At 33.7% G+C, this 25,200-nt stretch overlaps 1 protein-coding gene across 2 annotated transcripts in view; it reads left to right on the top strand.

The window, feature by feature from the left end:
- Peli1 (pellino E3 ubiquitin protein ligase 1) overlaps positions 1–24,648 on the top strand; it is a 55,312-nt gene extending 30,664 nt beyond the window's left edge. The window contains exons 2-7 of one of the 2 annotated variants that reach the window (XM_076832693.2): positions 11,289–11,428; positions 14,258–14,387; positions 17,715–17,816; positions 21,271–21,468; positions 21,564–21,752; positions 22,265–24,648. In XM_076832693.2, coding sequence (XP_076688808.1) covers positions 11,358–11,428; positions 14,258–14,387; positions 17,715–17,816; positions 21,271–21,468; positions 21,564–21,752; positions 22,265–22,831 — 1,257 coding nt within the window. In that variant the 5' untranslated portion in view covers positions 11,289–11,357 and the 3' untranslated portion in view covers positions 22,832–24,648. Of the gene's footprint in view, positions 1–11,288; positions 11,429–14,257; positions 14,388–17,714; positions 17,817–21,270; positions 21,469–21,563; positions 21,753–22,264 lie in introns of those variants that run through there. The other variant, XM_076832694.2, reaches the window with a different exon arrangement.
- Positions 24,649–25,200: the final 552 nt, after the last annotated feature.

Here is a 25,200-nt window from a genome sequence, read left to right as displayed (position 1 = left end):
GTCTTCCCTACAAGAAGAGGGAATACATGTTCTAACTGATTTGATTTAGATGTAATGTTTTCCTCTATTGAGAATCACACATAACATTCAGCCTAGAAATTAAAGTTGTGGTTTTTAAGGTATTTGATTATATTTTAGGTCTATTATATATTAAGAGCTGTAGAAAACTCGAATTTTCTACAGAGTATCAAAGTTATCCACAAAGAATAGGTTATGTTTATTTAGATACCGAGAAATAAATATGAATCTTTTAGAAAATAATTAAATCCTAAGTGATGGAGCAGCTTCACCATAAAGTGAACCAAGTATATATTAAGACCTACTTTTGTATGCCTAATTAAATACATAGTAGACATTTAACAAATACTTAATTTTTAAAATATTACTTTATGTACTTGGAAATCACTGTTTTAATTTTACAGTTTGGATAATTTGAAGGTACCCCAAAGTTTTATAAAAGGAAGAATTAGCTGGGCATGGTGGCACATGCCTCCATCCCAGCAGCTGGGGCAGGGGATACTGAGGCAGGAGGATCTCAAGTCCAAAGCCGATCTCAGCAACTAAGCAACTTTGAGAGATCCTTTCTCAAAAAAATGAAAAACAGGCTGGACATGTGGCTCAGTGGGTAAGTGGCACCTGGGTTCAATCCCCAATACCAAAAAGAAAAAGAAAGAAATAGGTCTGGTCCAGTAATACATGCATGTAATCTCAGAAATTTCAAAGGCTGAGGCAGGAGGATCGAAAATTTGAGGCCAGCCTGGGAAACTTCGTGAAACTTTGTCTCAAAATAAAATTTTAAAAGAAGTAGGGATGTAGGTAAGTGATGAAGTACCCCTGAGTTCAGTGACCAGTACTGCAACAACAGAAAATAGTGAGTATTTAATGAGTGAATCAGGCACATGACAACATTCATATCATTGCAGCTTTGTTGTTCTCATTCAAACTTTGTGACAAATCATGTGAGGTATGGGAAATATTTTCACCATTTTGTATACTGTGAAAATAACGTGGGACAGATCTGATTTTTAAATTTGGGGATTTGTTAAGAACTGTGAATATAGCCCTTATGACTGTGAGGGGCCCAAATTCTTGGAGTTGGCCATATGTACAGTTATGGCTTAGTACTTCACAAATGTCTTTTCTGATATGAAAACAACAGTATTATAATGAAATAATTAGTGATAATTTTTTAAAAATACTATACTTGTTAGCTTAAGATTTATAATTTAAAGCTTTTTAAATGAAATGTGTCAAAATTACCCAGAACTGCTTTTTATTCTTTGCTTTTTCTTCTCCCAGCCCCCACTTCTATTCATGTGGATAGGTAGACAAGATTGAAAAGTTCAAATACTGTTAAAAGATTTCAGTGTACAACATTAATTTAGAAGTTATTATATAACTGCATATACAAAGTGTTTTCTAAAATCACCTAGAACATTGAGCAGTAAAATTGTCCTTTTATGTTTTTGTTCTGTTTTGTTTTACCTTTTTTAAGGAAAAACAAGAAAAGAAAAACATGAAGCACGGTTCTATCAAATTCTGATAAGTACATGAATTGCTCAGATTCAGTGTTACTCTGTCCAGTGAGTGCCCAAGTGTCACTTGTACAGTGACATCTTTCCTGACCAAAGGGCTATAGATGGAATAGTTTCACTTAAGAGAAAGGACATGAGACCCTGCAGGCACTGTGATTTGGCAGGACCAAGTAACAGGGAACTCTCACACCTTTAGGTTGTAGGAAGGCTAAAAGGAGGAAAACTTGAGTCTCAGATTCATATTTTCAATGCCTTATATTACATTTAAAGGGCATTTTTGTTTGTTTTCAATTTTTGTTATCTTTTTTAAAAACTTTCTATTTTGAAGTAGTTTTGATCTTAGAAATTAGAAAACAAATGCATGAAGTTTACATATACCCTTTACTCAGTTTCCTCTAATATTACCATTTATATAACCAGAGTGTATTTACCAAAACCAGAGGTTAACAGTGATACAATACTACTTACACAAGTTTAAGTCATATTCAAATTTCACCAGTTTTCCCACTTTACATTTTTCTGTTCCAGGATCCAATTTATGATCTCATGTAATTGTTACATCTTCACAGTCATCTCCAATCTGTGACAGTTTCTCAGTTTTAACTTGCCTTTTGTAACCATGGAACTTTTAACAAGTACTCATAGTTCTTTTGTGGAATGACTGTCAATTTGGATTTGTCTGGTGTTCTCTTGTCATTAGATTGAGGTTATCCATTTTGGGGCAACATCCCTCAGATATGTGATATGAAAATATCTTATTACTGGCATTGTTAAATTTGATCAATGTCTGCCAAGTTTGTCCCATTGTAAATTTACTGTTTTCCCCTGTATAATTCATAATTATCTTAGGAGAGATACTTTGAGACTATTGTTGCCGTTAAAAAAAAAATGTGTGGAACTTATTTATTGTTTTAATAAAAACAAAGACTAGAGAAAACTCAGATTATTCTATTTCTGGGAGTAATTTGACTTCCCCAACTAATCATAATATTTTTGTGAGAAAAACCCAGGGCCTATATAAGATTAATATTGCTTATTCCTGGAAATAAAACAGTGTCCCTCACTTAATGTTCCATGTTTAAATCCCGTAGGTTGATGGGCTTTAAAGTGTTTGGGGAAATAATTATGCATTTTTTTCACCAAGTTTAGAATTTATCCAAGGGCTTTTAGGTTTGTTTGTTTTCTTTGTTTTGTTTTGTTTTGTTTTGTTTTAGCAGGGATTGAACCCAGGGGCATTTAACCACTGAGCCACATTCCTAGCCCTTTCTTTTTTTCATTTTATACTGATAAAAGGTCTCACTATGTTGCTTAGAGCCTTGCTAAATTGCTGAGGCTGGCTTTGAACTTGCAATCCTCCTGCCTCTGCTACTGAGTTGCCAGGATCAGGCCTGTGCCACCATGCCTAGTTTATCCACGGTACTTTTAACAATTGATTGCATTACTGAGAAAATTAAAATAGTTATTATAGAAGTCTATTTTTAAAAGCTGTTGGGACAATAGTATTAGTTATACAAGCAGTACTTTAGTAAGAAAGGAGTTGGGGGATTTTTTAGTTCTTGTTTAATTTAGTTTCCCAGTGTAATTTCCCCTCTTCCCCTACCCAGTGTACTGCAAACTGTAATTATTTCAGCAATTCCATGGTGGTATAAGCTTGAGGTGTATGACCTTAGTTTTCTTGCCTATGAAATAAGGTTTATAATAGTTTCTGTCTGGTAAGGTTGTTCAAGGCTTAAATGACTTAATACATATAAAGTGCTTATAAAGTGCTTACTTCGAACAGTACTTGGCATAGAGACAGAACTCAGTGTTAGCCATTATCAAAAGATATTACCAGTGTTGGATGCTGACTTTAGAAAATGATAGAATTTCCCACAAATATAGTTTAATCTTGTGTTTTTATTCCAAATAATTGTCAAATTCCACCAAATTTACTGCTTCTGCAGAATTTTCATTTTATGTTTTAATGGTTAATAGAGGAATTTCTAGTCTTGCTTTTTGAGATGCATATTATCATTTTAGAAATTTTGGGAATCTAAAATGGTTGAATGCAGGCCAAGAACAGAAAAGGACAATAAAAATGTTTGAGTTCTAATTATGCTTTTAAAATAACATCTTTTAAGTATGAATAATTAAGTGATTATATGGGGGAAGGTGGTAAGGCTGTTTCATAACTCCTTCTCCCAATCAGTAATACTGCTCCTGCATTCTTTTTCTTAGCTATAACTTCTAGGAAGCATGTGAAACTTTCTGTCCCTAAATAGTCTGAACTCATTTCTAATGTTTTTCTTCCTGATAGTACCAAGAATTTACCTCAGTGCAATACCCTTCTTTCTCCCTTTGGGTTCCTGATTTTTAAAACAAGTATGCAAAGTCTACCTTATTTACTGAACTTTTTTATTGTGGGTAACTACCAGGAAACAGGATTGACAAATAGGCTGAGCATTGAGGAAGCGACAAAAGTTCAAATAATCTCAAAAAGCTCTAGTCATTGTTGCACAATTGTTATTAGTCTGTGAAGTATACCTTTTTAGGGTTTATGCAGATATATTTTATAATCTGTCTTCTAAATGGTCCCTAATATAGTCTCTTATTCTTAGAGGATGAATTAGTGGTAAAACCTAAACTACTTCACCTAGGAGTCTTAGTTTCCCTATTTATAAAATGGGGATAAATGATTATAAGAATTTTCAACTCAATTCACAGGGCTGTTATGAGGGTCAAATGAAATAATCTTATGTGAAAGTATTTTGCTAATTAACCTTCAGTACCTGTGAAAAAATAGACCCTCTTTGCAACAAATTCTATTACCCCTAATTTAAAATTAGAGCGATGGTTTTTACAGTGGAACAGTGAGACATTTTTGATGTCAAGGCCAAGGATGTCCTGAGCCTCTTACAGCACACACAGGCCCCTCCAATGTCAAAACGTCAGTGATGCCCAGACCTTTAAACCCTAGTTTATAAAGAAATAAATTCAGTCCTTGGCAAATATGTTAACTACTTTTCCATCTGAATGAAAATAAGTTATCCTTGTAGGTTATAGACTCTCAGCATGTCATGAAGCTTCTCTTGCTAGGGGAGGCTGGGAGTTTGTGCATTTGGCATCCTGTATCTTGGGAAAGGGAACATGAATCTTACTTCCTTGCCCTGCTATGTTGAGCAAATAAAATAGTAATCTCCAACTACCATCTCTGACACTATTGTTTCTCCTTTTGTGTAAAAATTCCGCTATTAATTCTGCTGATTGTGAAAGTAGGAAAAATGTGATTGAAGTATCACTCTTACCAAGAAACTACTATACATTTACCTCCATTCAATCATAAGCTGTTTTGGTTTTATAAAGTGCCCCCCCCCCACAAATATACCTGAACAGTTCTTTCTGTTTAAGTCATCCTCTTGAAATCAACCACACAGAGACTCTTGGGTAGATGGAAATCTTTCATCAGAATAGTAAATACAGTCCACTTTTTTTTTCACCCATAAAGCAGCATTATAACATTTCATATTTTAAAAATTTCCTCTTTTCCATCTAGCATCCCTTTATGCCTACCCACTTGCCACCAAAATAGAAGTGTTCAAAAGATTGGGTAAACATCTAAGTAAGATTGGTTTTGTTCCTTACTTAGTATTTGTTTTAGTTCTTTTTTATTTTTCAGAGCAGGAATTTTGTATTTGTGTTTACTGGCATTGTTAAATTTGATCAATGTCTGCAAAAGCAAAAGACTAAGTAAACTAAGTAAAAGAAATCATTATGTTAAGGGAAGATTTATTTCCCAGTTTCCCTTTTTGAGATGAAACTGACAGTTATAGAAAGTTTTCCCTTTAGGAAGACATAGTTTGAAAATAATTATACTTCACTGGCCTTCAGAGAACATATGGCTAGTGATATCTATCAAACAAATAAGATTATTCCTAAGAAATATCTTATGACCAACTTTTCATGTTCTTCCAAACCTACGCAGAAAATAATATTATTTCAGAATATGTTTATTGAAAAAAAATGTTTTAACTTAGGAAGATTAGTTCCTGCCTTTGAGAGCAACATGCTTAATTTTTAAGGATGAAGCAGAGCTTCAAAGTAATAGATATTATAGAAAACAGCATCATAAGCCAGGTGGTGCACACCTGTAGTCCCAGCTACTCTGAAGATTGAGACAGAAGGATCACAAGTTTGAGGCTAGCTTAGGCAACTTTGTGAGAACCTGTCTCAAAATCAAAAGATCTAGGGATGTAACTAAGTGATAGAATACCCCTGGGTTCAACTACCAGTACCAAAGACAAAGAGGGAAAAGATTTAAAAAAAAAAAAAAAAAAACTTTTTCTCTTAATATTTTTTTCTAGTAGGGTAGAATTAATGGTGCTATTGTTTCATGTTCTTTGAGCTAGAACACCTTGGGAAAAACAGCTGTATACATGGAGTCTAACCACCAAGAAGTGGGACCAGTAATTGAAGCATTAGAATTTTCTTTGTGTACACACCTATTTCAAGTTGTCAAGTGCATGACTTCAGGAATTCATTTTGAAGAACTACATATCTTAATCAGATTTTTAAATATGGAGAGAATAAATGAGAAAGTGAATGCACAAGCATAAGCTTAGCTTGTATATTGCCAAAGTTTCAGGAGCCCAGGCTCTAGCTCCTATGCTGTGTTAAAAATTGTGACCCAGCTGGACTACCCTATAATCCCAGCATCTCAGAAAGCTGAAACAGGAGGATCACAAGTTCAAAGCCAGCCTCAGCGATGGCGAAGTGCTAAGCAACTCAGTGAGACCCCATCTCTAAATAAAATACACTGGAGATGTGGCTCAGAGGTCAAGTGTCCCTGAGTTCAAACCCTGGTTACCCGCCACAAAAAAAAAAAAAAAAAAAAATTCTGACCCATTTTGAAAATCATGAGTATATCAGCTTCTTTTATGACAATCACCTATCAACATGTGTTAGAAATTCAATGGAAGTTTCCAAAAAATAACTGTCAACATTTTATTTGTAGTTTAGTAATGCCAGATATATATCAATTAATCATATGCCATTTTAAACTTAAGAAAACTGTTTTTAAGTATATAAATAACCAGTACTACTAAATTGCTTTATTTTAGATTATTAAAGACAAAAATAGAAAATAAGTTTGAGATTATTTCTGTGGTAGAAACTTCAGTGTCAAAGATAAAATTATTTTAAGATCAGCCCTTCTGAGGCACCTAAGCAGAGTAATAAGAATATGTCTGAATGGAAAAACATACTGTTTTTCTTGGCTAATGTGGCCAAGGGCTTTAAAAAGTGTAGACTGAAGGGTATATGCTAACCTCTACTTTTATTCTTTTTAGTTTCTCATCTAAGCTGTTTCTTTTACTATAGAGGCAGTAGAACTAAACCTACATAATGTAATGCTATGTATGTTATGTGTAAATTCTTATGTCAGGACCAGATGGTTGCTTATATTTTTTCTAACTTCAAAATTCTCTTCATTTCTACTTTAGTTCCTTCATTTTTAGAAATCAAGAAAACAGATTGCATTGTTCAGAGAGAGCCAGAACTAGAACATAGGCTAATATTTGCTAGCCATTTGATATGACACTTTCATATTTTTGCCATATCCATGCTGATATTATATAATAATATTTAAGTTGACTTCTTTAAATGAATGAACTTTTTTTAAACAAACATTTTTGCTACTAAACATAGAAGTTATCACTTCTTTAAATAGAAAGTAACTCTGAGTAAAAATCCAATCAAAACAAGACAATGCTATTAAAATTTAATTTAAATTTAATTAATTAATATTATTAAATTTTTATTTCTTGCTGTTCTTGGTTCAGAAATGTGTCAAGGCAATGTTTTCATGTTTGATGGCAGCATCCTAATTGAAAAGAAAAAGCACAGTTAAGACCTCCAGTTAAGCTTCTGCATTCCTTTTTTAAATGGAATGCTTCTTAGGAAGGAAATAAGAGGATATAAAGACATGTTTACATGCTCAGCTATGTTGGGATATTTTTTGTCTTTGTTTTCTGGCTTTTGCTGTGCTGGGGATTGAACCCAGTACCTTGCAAGTGATAAGCAAATACTCTATCATTGAGCTACATCCTAGCCTTCAATTATGATTTCATGTATACCAGAAAGAAGGTCTTTTATGAGAAACAAAAATCGTTCTTTGGTTCATTTGAATTAATTTTTTAAACTCTTAAATTTTGGCATTGAAATTTTTAGTTAGCATCAGTTTCATTTTCTAAATAAGGAGTTTGATCAGTGTAGTTCATTTTTGCTTAAGACATTTCCACACAATGCTAACATCTGACAATTATGGTGGCATGTATTGATATCTGTTACCTAAATTTTAAACAATCTAATGAGTTAAAATCTTGATCAACAAGACAACAAGAATGAATTTATTTTGGAAGATGAGAGGTTTTTGGTTTTTTGGTTGTGTTGTTGTTGTTGTTTTAGTTCATTTGAACAAAGGAAATGTTTTCCTTAAAATAGTTTTAAATATGCTTCATTTCTTTAAAATAAATCAGTATTTTTGAACTTTCAATAAAGTTAAGTTGTCGGATTGCTGGTCTAATAGTGTTATATTGCTTTCAAAGGATTAAAGGTGTCAGAATAGCTAAGCTTTATCTGATTTGATCTGATCTCATTGAACTAAATATTCTGTTCTTGCCTTCTCTCCAGAAGTGCCACTATTGTAGACTGTATTTCAGTGTACTGTAGAAAAAGACATTTTTTTTTTATTCATGAGTTTCCTGTAAAACATATTGGTGGAAGTATAAAAACAGGAGACATTTATGGGCTAGGCAGTAATAAGAATTTTATTGTGAAACCTTTGTAACAGTGTTCATCAGGAAAACCAGAGAGAGAAACAGATAAAGAAACTCATGGTCCCATTAATCTGTTAATGAACTAGACATGATAGTTTTTGAGGATTTGTTTATATAGGGATTTTTTAATTTATCAGAAGTGTTTATCTTTTGTTTTTCATACTTAGGTTAAATTTATATTTTTTAATTAAACTTTTTATTTTGAGATAATTGTAAATTCACATGCAATTGTAAGAAAGAACAGAGATTGTGTATCTTTACCCAGCTTATCTCAGTGGTTATGTCTTGCAGAACTATAGTTCTGCAAGAATATATATATAGCAGAATATCACAGCCAGGATATTCTTCTTAGGTTTTGGGGTTTTGTTTTGTTTTGTTTTGTTTGTTTGTTGGCAGTACTGAGAATCAAACTCAGTGTCTTCACTTCTTGCATGTGCTAGGCAAGTACTTTACCACTGAGCTACATCCCCAGCCACAGCCAGGATATTGACATTGATAGAAATGTTTTTTGTTTTTGTTTTTATCTCTATCACCACTGTGGCCCATCTATTGGTCTTTTGTAACCCAGAACCATTGTCCTTTCTACTCATTTCATGAATGTTATATAAAAGTAATTGTTCATATAATCTTTGGAGTTAGCATTTTTTACTTAACATATTAACAGTTTGTTCCTTTTTACTGCTGAGTAGTATTCCATGATGTGTATATACTAATTCAATCATTCATTTAGTTAGAACATCTGGATTGTTTCTGTTATAAGGCTATTACAGATAAAGCTGCTATAATTATTTGTCTATGGATTTTTTATGTGTACATAAGTCTTCATTTAAACAGGTTTAATGCTCAGAAGTACAGTATTGTCTTTAATGTTACCTACCTTTACATTTGCAACCAAGTGTTGTTTCAACCTTGAAAGGAAAGCTTATTGTTTACTGGTATTTTTGCTACCATTTTCTTTGTTTGTTTGTTTTCCCTGATATTCCAAAGATCTTTCCTTTTATCTGTTTCTTTCTATTTTGAAGATTTCCTCTAACCATTCTTTTATGGTCTATTGCTGGCAAATTCTTTTAATTTACCCATCTGAGAATGTTTTAGTAATCCTTCTCTATTTTTTGTTGACTATAGAATTCTCTGTCGACAGTTCATTCCTTTCAGCACAGGAAAAAATTATTAAACCAGTGTTCTGGCTTCCTATGGTTTCCGATAAGAAGTCTGCTGTCTTTCTAATTGTTTTTTTCCAGATAAGATGTTGCTTTTTTTTATGCCTTGAAGATATTTTCTTTGCCTCTGGTTTTCAGAAGCTTAATTATGATACATCTTGGCTTGCATGTCTTTAGGTTTATCCTGTGTGTGGTTTATTCAGAGCTGTAATTTTATTTTTCTTTACAACTTTAAATTTTCAGTCATTATTTCTGAAAGTACTGTTTCAGCTATGCTCTTCTCTCTTCTTGAAATTCCAGTGACAAAGTGTTAGATCTTTTGCTGTAGTCCCATAAACCCATGAGGCTCTGCCCATGCCCCCCCACACATCATTTTCTGTCTTGTTCAGATTGAGTAATTTCTATTATTCTCTTTTATTTTGGTTAATATATTTTCTAGTTCCAACATTTCCAGTTGCTTCTTTGTATCTTCTTTCTTTGCTGAAACTTCCTTCCCTACCCCACTTGCCCCAAATGTGTTTTGTAACTACTGAAACATTTTTATCATGATTGCTTTTAACTCTGTCAGATAATTCTTCCATTTCTATCATCTCAGTTTGGGCATCTACTGGTTATCTTTTGCATTGTTTTAAATCTTTACAGTCTTGATATGATGAGTAATTTTCTTTTAAAACTTGGGGCATTTTTCATATTATATTCTAAGGCTCTGGATATCATCTAAACCTTCTGTTTCCCTGGCTTTTCCTGACACTGCTTTGACAGATTAATAGGGGTGTTTTATCTAATGTTACTGCCAGGTTTATAAGTTCAACTTCTCTGCTCTACCTCCATTGACACATGAGGACGGTCCTTGTTATTACTGGGTCATAGTGGAAATCCAAGTTCCCTATGTAGTCCTTACTGATAATGCTGAGGTAAGTGTAAGATGTACTTGGCCCAAATTGGAGTGAAAGGCCTCTCTTCCTACTTGACCTACTCTAATGCTACCTCTGTGGGGCATTGGACCTCCTCCTTATGGTACCCAAAATGGAAGTCAAGTCTCCCCATTCAACTCTTGGTGGTGTAGTGGGAGGAGTATGTAGTATTTTCTGTAGGCTTTGATTGTAGTAGAACAATTATTATTGTCCAAAGTTTTGTTTTGGTAGGTTGCCCCTTTCTTGTTCCTTTAACTAGAAAGCAAGCTTTTGTTGTGCCTTTTCCTCCTCTGATATGTATTAATTGACATATCCGGATTCTGGCTTCTGTAGCTCCATGTCTGGAATGTATTAGTAAAAAAAGAAAACTGAGAGAACTCACTCTCAGGTTGATTCTTGGATGCTTGGGTTTTTACCTGTTCTGCCTCTTTCCATTTTTCATGTTTCTTTTCTTTTCCTTTCTTCTTCCTCCCTTTCTTCTTCTCCTTTCCTCCTTTTTCTCTCTTTCTCTTTCTTCCTTAATGGGGAATCAAGCCCAGGGCCTTGCTCATGCTAGGCAAGTACTCTACCACTGAGCTATATCCCCAATCATTTCATGTCATCTTGCATTTCACATATGATGTCCAGAGTTTTTAGTTGTACTTTGTAGAAATAATAGAGGAAAGTACACCTCTATCTTCTGTAAATAGAAGGCCCAAATTTAAATTTGGATCCATTTGTATCAAATGTTGTAAGCAGAAAATGTCACATACTTTATCAGATGATGACTTTCATACTACTGTTCTCAAAAAGACTGCTGGAAATTAATATCTTTATTTAGACTGAAATTCACTGTTCACATTATTAATGAAAACTTTTCCCCTCTAGGAGATAATGCAAAAGGTGTCCCAAGGCTCCTGACCAGTAAACAAAGATTTGAGAAAGACAGCCAAGCTCATGTTTTCTCCTGATCAAGAAAATCATCCTTCCAAAGCACCAGTAAAATATGGTGAACTCATTGTCTTAGGGTAAGCGTTCTACATCTGATGAGATATAAAATTGAATAATATATAGTAATTTTAGCCTCTAGGTTAAAAGTACTTTTTTTAGAATTTATATCTTACTAGCTTCCAAAGAGAAATTTAACGTTATGGGGTAATGTTACCAAATTAAGAAACTTATAATGCTTATATTTATGCCATTTTTGTAAGTGCTTAAATGATTCATAAACTTTATCTTACCCGTACCCTCAAAGAAGACAGTTTTCCTCCTCTGTCTCATCTTTTTGAAAATTTTACTTCCGCCATCTTTACCAAAAATTCCCTTTCTCTTCTCCTGCTTTAGGACATTTCATGTAAATGAGTGTTTATTTATTGTTTTGTCCCCAGAGGTAGTTGACGCTTTGTGCTTAAGGTCTGCTTTGTGCTCTGTATTGTTGAAAGAAGTTAGGAAGACCCTGTGGCCAGTACCTAGCTTACTTGTTTGCTTCAATAGTAATCTCATTAATATAATTCCCAGAAAAACAGCCTATGGATTGAAGAATAGATTATTCCATTATTTCAATTTATTAAATATAAACTTGCCATAACTGTCAAAGTGGGGGCATAATATTAATCTGTTAATATTGTGTTAATATTAATTCTAGAGATTCCAGAAACTAAAAATTGGAAAATTTCTTTCCCACCTACTGTTTCTCTTCTTTTGCCTAAACAGCAGCTCTAGATACTATTGTAAATTTGAGAGTCAGAATGGTATAAGTTCTTGTTCAAGTAAGAACGTGTTGTTTCAGATGAGAAAGAGACACAGGGGAGATCCGTAGAGTTGTTGATCTTGACAGAGAATCTAGATTCCAGTATGTATTCCAACACTGTTAACTTTGTGACCTTGGGCAAGTCAACTGTTCTAGACCTTTGTTTTTCCTCCCCTATAAAATGACATTGTATAAGATGATCTAAGATCGTTTGAGACATAAAAATTTTTCCTATCAAAAACCAAATTTAAAAGATCATAAACTTAATATGGTAACTTCAATATTAGAAATTCAAGTCACATTGCTTTAATACTATTAATGACAAACAGCTTTTAACTACCAAAAAAAAAAAAAAACTACATATTTTAGTGGGAAATTTGAGAATATTTGAAAAATAAGGGTTAAAATTTAGTGTGTGGTTTTAAACTGCCTCTCAGCCTAGTAGTTTCTAACAGTAGTGGTCATTTCTGTATCTGGTACTTGGTGTCTTAAAATGCAAATAATGCTTCTTCCCAATTCTAGAAGAAGTGAAATTGGACAAGGTGTTCATTTCCTGCTGTTAATTTCTCTTAGAAAAGATCTTTGAATTCAGGAACACAATATGAGGACAGAGAGTATAGAACACAGAAGAGGAATGAGCCATGCAACTTAAGGACAGTAGTGAGGGTAAATAAGATGCCTACAGTGGAACTTGTGGCAACCCATAGCCTAGAATAGTAAATTTAACATATTAGCCAAGGGACTCTGCTTTGTACTGTAACACGGCTAGCAAGAAATAGTTAGGACTTTCTCCCAGTACAAAATGTTTATTTAGTTTTTTTTTTTTTATAAAGAATCAGTGTGGTTTCTGTATGTGACAGTTACTGGGTAAATTACTTCTCAACTTTGAAACGTGATTCTTCCTTCTCAACCATAATTGCAGGCCATTTTACAATCACTTTTTCCTCCAACTCCAGATCTGTCCCTATTCCCTGCCTCATTTCTGCCCAGATTGACTAACTACATATAGGAAATTATCAAATCAAAGATTTTATCAGAATAGAAAAGCAGTGAATGAAGATATTAGCTGTTTATACATTAGTGAAGCAGTGAAGAATGACAAAAAAAGCATAACAAACATACCCAGATTCAAGCTTTGGCTTTGCCATTGTCATGTGACCTTCAGAAAATAATTCCTCTGAGTTTATTTCCTAGCCTGCAAAAATGGGGACAGTAGGGCCAGTCTTGCAGACTATATTAAGTACCTACCATAGAGTGAACACCCAAGTGTTTCTGTTTGGATTTTTTTAAAAGCTTGTTTCCAGTTGTTTCATCCTTACTTAACTTGCTTATCTTCCGGGCATATATTTTTTATGAAAACATGGTTATAAGGCCTGAAAAACAAAAAGTATGTTTACTAGTCAGCAGACATCTTACACATACACACCATGTTGGCAGAGCTTGTCTATGTGTGTATATGTATTCAGGTAGCCAAAACTTAATGAAGAAATCTAAATAGTTCTTATTTTAAAAGTTAAGTAGGTGCTAGGGTTATGGCTCAGAGGTAGAACACTTGCCTAGCACGTGTAAGGCACCGGGTTCAATTCTCAGCACCACATAAAAATAAATAAAGATATTGTGTCCATCTACAAGTAAAAATATTTTTTAAAAGAAAGTTCAGCTATTTAAAGTATTTGGTTCACAATTAGGGAGAGTCTATTTTAAACAAAATATGTTACACTTTTAAATGTATTATCACATGCAAAAACAATTTAAAAAATAGAAAAAAAATACAGTGAGTCATAAGGAATCTGTTAGGCCATTAATCAGCTCTTTATTATATTCACTAAAAGAGGAACAAAAATATGTAGACAACACAAAGCTATGCATAATACAAAATGTATTTCTCTGAGACTTGGGATATAGCCAAAGAGATTCTTACTTTGGTTCATATCCCAGACAACTGGTGTGGAGATAAGCAGTTGCCAAAAAGAATTTGAGATTGTTATAATATACTAATAGATAATTAATTGGGAATTGATTCTACAAGGTAAAGTAAAACATTTGTTTTAAAATTGTGTGATTCTTAAAAGAGCTCACTTAATCTCTTTTATTTTTTCCACAACAGGTATAATGGATCTCTCCCAAATGGTGATAGAGGAAGGAGGAAAAGTAGGTTTGCTTTGTTTAAAAGACCTAAGGCAAATGGGGTAAAGCCCAGCACTGTGCATATTGCATGTACTCCTCAGGCAGCAAAGGTAAACAAATAAAAATAAAAGCTATGTAAACTGGGAAATTGAAAAACTTTTGTGTGTTTCTTATATTCTCTAGCATTCCCCTCACATTCTGTCTCATAAATTTTGTCTGGATTAAAGAACTGCTATCAGAAGGGAAATTCGGCTTTTTATTCTTTTAAAATGACACACCAGGTTCTGTGGATAGAAATTACAAGGAAACATTCCCTTTCCTTATTAAAAGATGTGGATGTAGGGCCAGGACTTTTTATCTGGTAGTGTTTAGAATTGTGTGACTGTCCACCCTGATAAAGAGGGCATTTCTGTTACTCAGGGACATCCCCTGGGCTGGTGGAAGGAGTATGGTGTCTAGTATGCATAATAAGATATCAGATGGACAAGGTAGTGTTTAAACTTAATGATTATCTAAGATTCTGTGGATTTTTTGTTTTTGTTGTTTTTGTCTTGTTTGGGGTATCAGGGACTGAACTCAGGGTACTTAACCACTTAGCCACATCCCAAGCCCTTTTTATTTTTTGAAACGGGGTCTCACTAGGTTGCTAAGGACCTTGCTAAGTATCTGAGGCTGGCCCTGAACTTGAAATCCACCTGCCTTAGCCTCCTGAGTCTTTAGCATTATAAACATGTGCCACTGTACCTGGTTTATTTTTATTTTTGGTTCATGACTGTCATAGCTTTTATTACAGTACCCTGTACATAGAGGACCTCAGTAATTATTAGCTTGAATCAAAGCTATAGAAATAAATATTCAGCTGTAATTTCTCACCCTCCTGTCCTTATCAATGCTTTTAGCCCCTTTTCCTTTCCATACCAAAATCTTCAGAAGCTAGACCACCATTTCAGGACACTTGTGCTTTTCCTAGAATAATAGACAAGTAGAGATTCGATCTTTACATTTCCTTGTGAATTCCTCTATTTCCAGTTGATACTGTGATAAACAAATAAGAAAAATTACAGATTTGTATGACTTCAGAAAGTACCTATATCTTTAAATAAAAAGCCTATCCAGTTTGGAGTGCAAAACACAATCCTCAAGCCTTTGCTCTAGGCCTTCTTTATACTATTCAAGAGCCAATGAGTGTAGAAAAGGGAGAGTGTCTTTAAGTGACAATTTTTGCTCCTTTGCAGAAAAGGTCTGTGCTGAGCAGTGGTTTACGTGAATGGCTTGTGGATCCCAATCTGAGGAGCTTTTTGTGATGTTTCTAGTAAGCTCCTGGCATTTGGGGTGTGCCAGTTCTTCATTGTACAGGACCGTCCACATATTATAGGACATTTAATGTTCTTGATCCCCCACCCATCAAGTATTATTTGAGCCCTCAAATCATTGTGACAGCCAAAAAAAATACACATTTTCAGATGCTTCTTAGCTAGTACCACCTCTGATTGAGAATCACTCTGAGGGAAAATGCTTGTAACTCTAAACACTGAAATATTGGCTTTTTTTTACTCTGTAATGCCACTTAGGTTTTTGTTTGTTTGTTGTGGTACTAGGGATTAAACCCAAGGGTGTTCTTCCACTGAGCTACATCCCCAACCTTTTTCTAAGTTTTGAGACAGACACTTGCTAAGTAGCTCAGGCTGGCCTCCAACTTAGGATCTGCCTGTCAGCCTCCAGAGCTACTGGGCTTAAAGTGCTGCACCACTGTACCCAGCATGCCCCTCATGTTTTTGTTGACTCCTTTTTATCTTTACAGGGAATCAAACAAATTTTTCTTTTTAAATTTTAAAGGAATATGTTAGTGAGGTCATGAAAAAAACTTAAATTATTTAGTCTGGCAGTCATCTGGAATGAGTGGTTAAAACCTTGCCTTCCAGCCCCGTGAGACTCAAACTTGACATAGTTCTTATCCCTAATCTAAGAGTAGGTTCAGTAGTTAAAAAAAAAAAAAAAAAAACCAACTAAAGATTTCAGTCTCAAAACACACAAAAGACAGCATTTTTTAAATACTGAGCAATTATTTGAAAAGTCAGTTGCTTAATGCTGGATTTAAGTATAGATTGTAAAGCATGTGAAAAAAATTATACAATTTTCATGAAACATAAATGTGTAGTAAAAAATATATTAACAACCTGCATGTAAGTGATCTACACTGCATTTTTGAGGTTGTATACCTCTGAGGAGAAGGGAAGAATAGGGAGGGACACATGGGCAGGCTCAGTTATATCTGTAGAGTTAATTTTTTAAAAAATATATCAGAAACAAAAGCATTGTTAGACTGATAAAGCTGGGTAGATAAGAACTCAGATATTTTTCTCCTTCAGTATTGAAAATTAATTATCTTAATCTAAAATTATTATTTTAAAGCTTAATCTGATACAGATTAGCTAAAAATTGAAACCAGCTAAAATTTTATAATGCCAAACTTCTAATTAAGAAACATTTTTCAGGCTGAGGTTGTGGCTCAGTAGTAAAATGCTTGCCTAACACGTGAGGTTCTGGGTTTGATCCTCAGCACCACATAAAAATAAATAAATGAATAAAATAAAGTTATGTGTTCATATATAACAAAATATTTTTTAAAAAATCAGTTTTCATTTAGCTCCTTTGCTGTGTGTAATCATTCTCTTGTGTCTTTGTATCTTATTTTCCTTTTACTCAAACTGTTTCCACTTCCTTTATGCAATGACTAGGTTTTTCCCCCTCTGATATTATCTTTAGCTCATATACATAAAAAGGGCCTGAAAACAAAACTGAAGAGTTCTTTTTAGCAATGTTTTTAGTTTGGGATAAGTCAGAAGTACAGTCATAAGCTTTAATATCTATTGCCTTTGCTAATATTTAATCATTCTATAAATTTTTCTATATCTAGCCCAACATATATATATATATATATATATAAGGCAAACATTTATCATCTGTATAAGTCATCAAATGATTAGAAAATCAGCTAACCCTGCTGATTGGTTAACTGTACAACTCTTTAAAGTACTTTAAAAATAAGTTTCTTCTTATAAGAATTATTTTCTTCTCCTGTACTGAGAATCAATTTTAGCTTCTATATGGCATTTGGTTTTAATTACTTTATAATTTAAAATACTTTACAAGGGAGATAGATCTTAGAGTTTTTGTTCTTAAAATATGTGGTTTTACTCTGTAACTACTTGAAAATATTCTTCTATACCCTCTCAATCTAAGGAAACTATTGTCATAGCTGAGATTATGCAAGAGTTATTAACCTGGACCTTAAATTTCAGGGGGGAGATCCATAAGTGTATCATATATGTGAAAAATAGTTTTACCTTTACTTTATTGGAAAGATTTTTCAATTGACTTGATTGATTTTCTGATTTGCTTTATCTAATATTTGTTATTAACTTTTTTATTCACAGGCAATAAGCAACAAGGACCAGCATAGCATATCATACACTCTATCTCGGGCCCAGACAGTGGTGGTTGAATATACTCATGATAGCAACACTGATATGTTTCAGGTATTATAACATGAAATTTTTTTTCTTAAAAAAAATAAAAATTAAAAATCTATTGTTGGAGGTTGAGATACATATGGCTTAGTGATAGAATGTGCACTTAACATGCATAAGGCCCTATGTTCAATCCCCAGCACCAAAGGAAAAAATATATTGTCAGTAACTTCTGCTGCAGTCAAATTAAGAATTATTATTTTTAATAATGTAGCTCATTAAAATATGTATTGATTTCTGAGCCTTATAAAAGTCATTATGCCATGGTTAAGAGATGACCTCAATAATCAGAATCCCTGATAAACATTACTTAGCCCTCCATGTCATCCTTTGTAAAGTGCAGGTAATAGAATCCTCCTCATGGCAGGCTTAAATGAGTTGTGCATGTAAAGTGCTCAGAGCTCTGCTAGCTACTTAGTAAACTCTTAGTAAATGTTAGCTATTAATATCTAAAGAAAGAAACTCAAAAATACTCTGTATGCATTTAATGCCCTTTTTTCCCCCCACTACCTCCCACCTTCCTCCCTAGGCAACAAAAAGTACAGGCAATTTCTAACTATTCATATCAAATATGTGATGTCAAACTTGTTATTACTGGTGCACCTTCATTTTTGTACCAATCCAGTGCTGATATTTTTATAAACTGATAGTTTACAGAACTGCTAAATCCAAAGATGTAAACAGAAGTCTTAATATCCCCTCCCTTAATACTGGGTTTGCTAAAGAAACTTCAGTAGGACATAAATGTTTCATGATAAATTTTGCTATTATTATTATTGTCCAGTTATTTTTCCACTTTTTTTTAATTGTACAAGAATAAATAAAGATGAAAAGTCCCAGAGACACATTTAAGTTTAACCAATAGCAAAATATTTCTTTGAGGTTGGTTTCTCCCTTTAGCCCTTAAATAAGATGCAACACTTCTTTTAGACTAGTGTCTCTGTGGTTAATTTTAGAATGTATTTTTTTGTTTCCTTGTTTTTACCAAAAGTAAGTAAATAATGTCCTTAGTCACATGAAGGTTTGAATCTCAGCAAAAACCTAACACAAAGCTTTAGGATGATTTTCCACATTTTATTTTACCACCAAACAATTAAAATGAACTTGTTTAGCTTTTTTTAAATCAAAGTGCTTCTTAGACACTTGATCACAGAATTTAACTGCAGAAAGTACATTATGTTTATTTGCTCATCCCTTTATCATATGTAATCAATTTCTCCTTTATCATAAAGTAGAGAGTTTTTCCCATTATAATAATAAACTGATTTTGGCCTTTCTACAGGCATTATTCCCATGGAAAATACAAACATTTTTACATCAGAAAACCTGAGATAAATCAGAACTATCCTGTTAAATTAGGCAGTCTTCCAGGAACTGGTTTTATAAACATTTTAGATTATCTGCTTTCTACACTGAACAAGAACATTTATATTTCAATCCGTCAGACATTCAAACTCCAACTCAGTTTCCTGCCTAGTTGCTATACTGTTGTCTAAACGTGAATGAAGTACAGATTTCTGATAGGGTGGCAGAAGGATGGAGAAGAGACTTCACAGCAGTGCCTATTCATTTGGACCTTCTTATCAGGTCAAGTAGGATCCTTGCTGGTAACCAGGAGAAAGAGATGGCAGAAAAATTCTGTGCAGTGTGGCAGGAAATTGATGAACAAGCTACTTATTGCTACAATATATACTTGTATACAGAAGTAATAGGAAATTGGGCTGAATTGACAAAAGAGAAGGAAATCCTTAGTAAGTTTCTAACTTATAAATAAAAAGTTTGGATAGGCTGTAAGGAACCATTTTCATGATCATGGGGAAGAGTGACATGAGAAATCTGTAGTTTTAAAGCTAATCGTAGCAATTAAAGGAAGAACTACTGGAGTTTAATATAAAATATTTTGGCATCTGATCGTGTAGTTTTTCCTCTTTATAAATATTTAAGCTTTCTTCCTTCTTTCTTGGCAATACCAGTATTGCTTGGAAGTCTTCAGTCTTCTCCAAGGCCCAGATCAAATGTCAACTTTCTAGAACAGTCCAGTGGCTCTTCCCAAACAAATAAATGATGCTTTTGCTTGATCCAAATATTAATCCCCAGTCTACTCTTTGACATACATCTTTTGCCTCTAAAAGAGCCTTTTTATTTTTGGAGATATTTTTAGTTTCATAGGTCTGTGGTCGTTGTCTTGAGATATCATTAACTTAAAAATATGCAAAAGGAACATCTAACATTTGTTAACCAACCAACTTTTCCCTAAAATTATTCGAACTAAATGTAAAAACTGTACTTGTTGATAGGAAAAAAACATTAAAGAGTTTTATCTAAAAGTATGCTGATATGAGGAACTCTTTTTTTCCATTTTTTTATTGGTGCACCATAATTCTTAATGATTGTTTGTTGTTGCTGATATGAGGAACTCTTGAGGCTCAACTATGCAAAGAATGACTTTTAAGAGTCTTTTCAGTATTCACATTCTTCAACTTAATGATACTACTTTTTAACAAATATTGACAGACTGATAATTTCTAAATGTTTAAAACCTTGTAACTCTTGTCACTTTGTCACCTATTCCTTTTCAACTTTAGAAATGGAATTAATGTATTTATTGCTTAGTAGTCTTGAAGATTTCTCTTATTCTCTAACACCTCACTCATCCAGAATTCTTATCTTGGAACCTTCTCTTCAAAAATATGAGCAAGAACCAGCAAGAAAATGTAAAAGACATCTAGGCAATATAAAGTAAATGCCATAGAATCTCACTGAAATTCCTTTTTTTGTGCTTCTTAGAGAATCCCTTAGGCTCTAAGAACCTTTTGCAATGCTGTTCTTTAAAGTTGGTTATTTGATTTCTCAACCCATATCAAAATAAGAAAAGCTGGTTAGAGGGGAAAAAAAATCACTTAAATCAAGAAATGATAGCTGATAACTTAGCAAAAAAGGAAGTGGGAAAATCTGTAAAGTGTACAAAAGACCTCAAAACAAGGCCACTCAAGCCTTTAATGTAATTATCTTATAGCGCCTGAAGACATCATTGGATTGTAGCATTCTGTAAATGGTAGTCAATGATGTAATGTTCTGGATACATCATACAGGATTTGTTTAAATATTCAATATATCCTGTTAAACAAGGGAGAGTAATACATGGTAGATGTATTTCCACCCAAAAAGGTTATAGTGTGCAACCATCTAGAAATATCAGTTATCCTGAATTCTTCATACTCTGAGGGTTTTATAAATTCTGTCGTAAGTTCCCACTTTATTCAGTACTGCAAATGATTACTACACCATAGAGAGTCTGAAAGATTAGTTTTCAAGGGTATAGATACCCCCCAAAGTTAAGTATGCTAAGTTTGAGTTAGAAATTTCAGTCTTAATTTTTTTCACCTTAACATTTCACTTTTCTTGAGTAGATTTTTCCACTATGTTCTTCAAATAAGTTTATAGATATTTCTTTTTCCCTTAGATTGGTCGGTCGACTGAAAGTCCTATTGATTTCGTTGTAACTGACACGGTTCCTGGAAGTCAAAGTAATTCTGATACACAGTCAGTTCAAAGCACTATATCAAGATTTGCCTGTAGAATCATATGTGAACGGAATCCCCCCTTTACAGCACGGATTTATGCTGCAGGATTTGATTCATCAAAAAACATTTTTCTTGGGGTAAAAAGCTTTTTTCCTAAATGATGCATTCTTTTATACCAGCTTCTATTTCCAAATTAAAAATAAATTTAAGGTCACTACTATTATTTCTATAGGAAAAGGCTGCCAAATGGAAGACATCCGATGGGCAGATGGATGGCTTAACCACTAATGGTGTTCTTGTGATGCATCCACGTAATGGGTTCACAGAAGACTCCAAGCCTGGAATATGGAGAGAAATATCGGTGTGTGGGAATGTATTCAGCCTGCGTGAAACCAGATCAGCTCAACAGAGAGGAAAAATGGTAAATACTGAAATCTGGTTTCTTATTTAGCCACCATCAGTACATAGTTATAGATAAGTTGGACTGAACACATTATATATATTCAAAAAAAAAATCTTAAATCTATCACTGATAAAGAGAACAGAGTCTGAGTGTCAAATATACTACCAGATTCTATACTAGAAGATAATATCTCGTTGTTTCAGTTAGGAAAATATAAGGATTTTGTCTGTCATATTATGTCAATAGATTTTAAAACTCAAGCTTTCCTCAATGAAACAGCACTGTAACCTTTCTTTGGTCTAAATATCTTTGACCATTTTTACCTAATTGGAAATATTAGGCTTCTTGTTTAGCTAGATGTTTTAATCGTAAGTTGTCCTCGAGAATAAAGAGATGCTACTGTTCAGTATTTTATCCTTAGTTTTCAAACTTACATCTTTCATGACTTTCCCTTAAGACTAACTCTTTTCTGTAAAAATCCAAAACTTGGTAGTGAATGCACTTTTTTATTTTTATTTTTTAATCTCTAGGTGGAAATTGAAACCAATCAGTTACAAGATGGCTCATTGATTGACCTCTGTGGTGCAACATTGCTGTGGCGTACTGCAGAAGGCCTTTCCCACACTCCCACCGTGAAACATTTAGAAGCTTTAAGACAGGAAATCAACGCAGCACGACCTCAGTGCCCTGTAGGGTTCAACACATTAGCGTTTCCTAGTATGAAGAGGAAAGATGTTGTAGATGAAAAACAACCATGGGTATATCTAAACTGCGGCCATGTACATGGCTATCATAACTGGGGAAACAAAGAAGAACGTGACGGAAAAGATCGTGAATGTCCTATGTGTAGATCTGTCGGTCCCTATGTCCCTCTGTGGCTTGGATGTGAAGCTGGATTTTATGTGGACGCTGGCCCTCCAACACATGCATTTAGCCCTTGTGGGCATGTGTGTTCAGAGAAGACAACAGCCTATTGGTCCCAGATCCCGCTTCCTCATGGTACTCACACTTTTCACGCAGCCTGTCCTTTTTGTGCACATCAGTTGGCTGGTGAACAAGGCTACATCAGACTCATTTTCCAAGGACCTCTAGACTAACAGACAGTTGTCCTCCAGGACTACATTATAAATTTATAAGCTAAGTGATTTGGGTTTTGCAACCTGTTATTCACGTCACAGTTTCTCTGCTCTGATCATTTGCATTAAGATGAAGAATTTTTTAAAAAATTTATAAAAAATAGTAGCAATTTCTGAGCAAAATCGGGGAAACTCAAGCAAAGGAATTTTTGAAAGTACCAGACTTCTGAATTACAATCTTTGAAAATATATTTTGAGGAGAAAAAGACGTAGTCTAATTTGATGCCTTCATTTTAGTGTTTTTGAATCACCCATCCTCAGTGTCGAGAAATTGTTTTGTATAACTGAGGGTACTGCTGGTTCAAACTATGTTAGTTTACAGTTTGTTGCAAACATTGTAAAATACAGCAACATGTATATTAACTTTTTTCTATTTATCTTTATTTTAGAAAATATCTTAGAACGTTCTTGATAGTGTAGCATGGTAATGATGGTGTCACACCGTGTGTGTGAATGGTAGTTTAGTGAGCACAAATCTCAAGGATTTGCAAACTTAGGAAGAAGAACAAGAGAGCCCCTCTCCCACTCCCATCTAAATATGTGATTTGGTAAATTAGAATACTTTATAAAATCAGGTTCACATTAATTACCATTGTCTAAGAAGTGTTTGTTTTTAACCACATTAAAGATAATCAGGAAAGATTTTTTTTCCTTAATGTTTCTTTCAAGTGTAGTACTACAACAAAAACTTAATGCTAAGAAACATTTTATATGCTCCTTTGAATATGCAATTTAATCTAGATTATCTATTTTTCTCCCATGATAATTAACCTGTTTTTAGTATCACCAACATTTGGCAAGTTTATTTTTTGGATATAAACTGTGGTTCATCTGTTCAGTGTTTCTAGAAAAAAAAAAATTATTCCCATGAGAAAAATATAAATTAACAAGAAAGGAGAGTGACTTGATTTGCTTTTAGAAAAAGAAATGCTTAGTTAATTCTGTATTTGGCTTTATCTGAGCATTAGAAAATGTAGAGATAGAGGGTTAAAGAATGATGATAGTGCCCTCCACTTTTAACCTAGCAGACCAGCCTTAACTGTGGACTTGAATCCTAATAAGAGTTGCCACAGTGTGACTCAAATAAATGTTTGTTTGGCAGATGCTCACCAGTGACAGCAGAGTTGAGGAATAACACATGCAAGGTCTGTTTATTCTCTTTAACTTCAGTAAGTCCTTTGCTTTCAGAAGTAAGAAAAAGTTTCTTCTCCTTTGCCCTAATCTTTTTTCTAAATGTGCCACAAGAAAAGTATAGGTAGTTGCACTACATCAAATCCTTTTTGACACTTGTAGAAATCAATACATTTTCAGATTTTGACAGAATAGTTTTTTAGTCATTTGATTTGTTTTCCTTTAATTTGAAAAGTTGTATGATACTTAATTGACTAGCAGGTTTTTATATGTGGTAGCATAGCTTTAATTTATCCTATTACATTGCTGTTATATTTTAGGGGGGTTGAAAAAGCAAAACTTGTCACTTAGAAGCCATGAACTGTTTTATTTTACTTCGACTGTCAAAATTCCTTGTTTTTAAAAAATGAACATTGAGTTCACTCAGGAAATGCATGTCAGGAAACTTGTATTATAAGTTTATTAGTTGTGATGTATCAGTAACTATTGTTACCCCTTTTTCAAAGAAACATAATGATTCTGAATTTTCTAGATTGTCACATGCTTTGTGACTAATGCAAGGAAATCAAGTCCTGTGTTGTATTTGTTCTAGTCCTTTCTATTCAGGCTATATATTGTAGCTTAATTTTTATTTGCAATTAATTTATTCAAACTAAGTAAATACTTTCCAAAATAGATATTTGAATTTGTGTCTTGCCTTTTTGCATAGTGGAGAATGGAAACCATAGTCGAGACTGGACAGATCTGCCCAACACTTTAAAATATTCATTTGAAATAGACAAGGAAGTTACATTTACTGTAACACTTTTAAAGTCTCTGGTTCTCTTTGGAAATCTTCTCTTAATAATAGAGGGACTTGATAGTGGTTTAATAATGAAGACCTTTTCTAAGTCAAGTCCTGCTAGAGAGTTGGTTCTACGCAGGTTGCATACAGGCTATTTAAAATAGTGCCTCAGTAACTATAAAAGTTTCATCTTCTTCCCAAAGTGCCTGAATTTCCTCCTAGCATCTGGGAATAACATGGTTCATTTTATATCAAATTTAAACTTTAAAAACTCAAGCAGTGTAAATCATTAGGTGTTTGCTGTTTAGCATTTTGAGTAATAGTTCTGTTATTTTTCCAGTACCTAATAGAACACTTTTACTTATTCATTCAGCTGTATTAAAGAAATGTCAGTATAAGGCTGTATTTAGGTCTC

Source organism: Callospermophilus lateralis, chromosome 14 (assembly GCF_048772815.1).
Source record: "Callospermophilus lateralis isolate mCalLat2 chromosome 14, mCalLat2.hap1, whole genome shotgun sequence".
Classification (NCBI taxonomy): Eukaryota; Metazoa; Chordata; class Mammalia; order Rodentia; family Sciuridae; genus Callospermophilus; species Callospermophilus lateralis.
The sequence above is the reverse complement of the archived record's forward strand: the minus strand, read 5'-3'. Positions and strand labels throughout refer to the sequence as shown.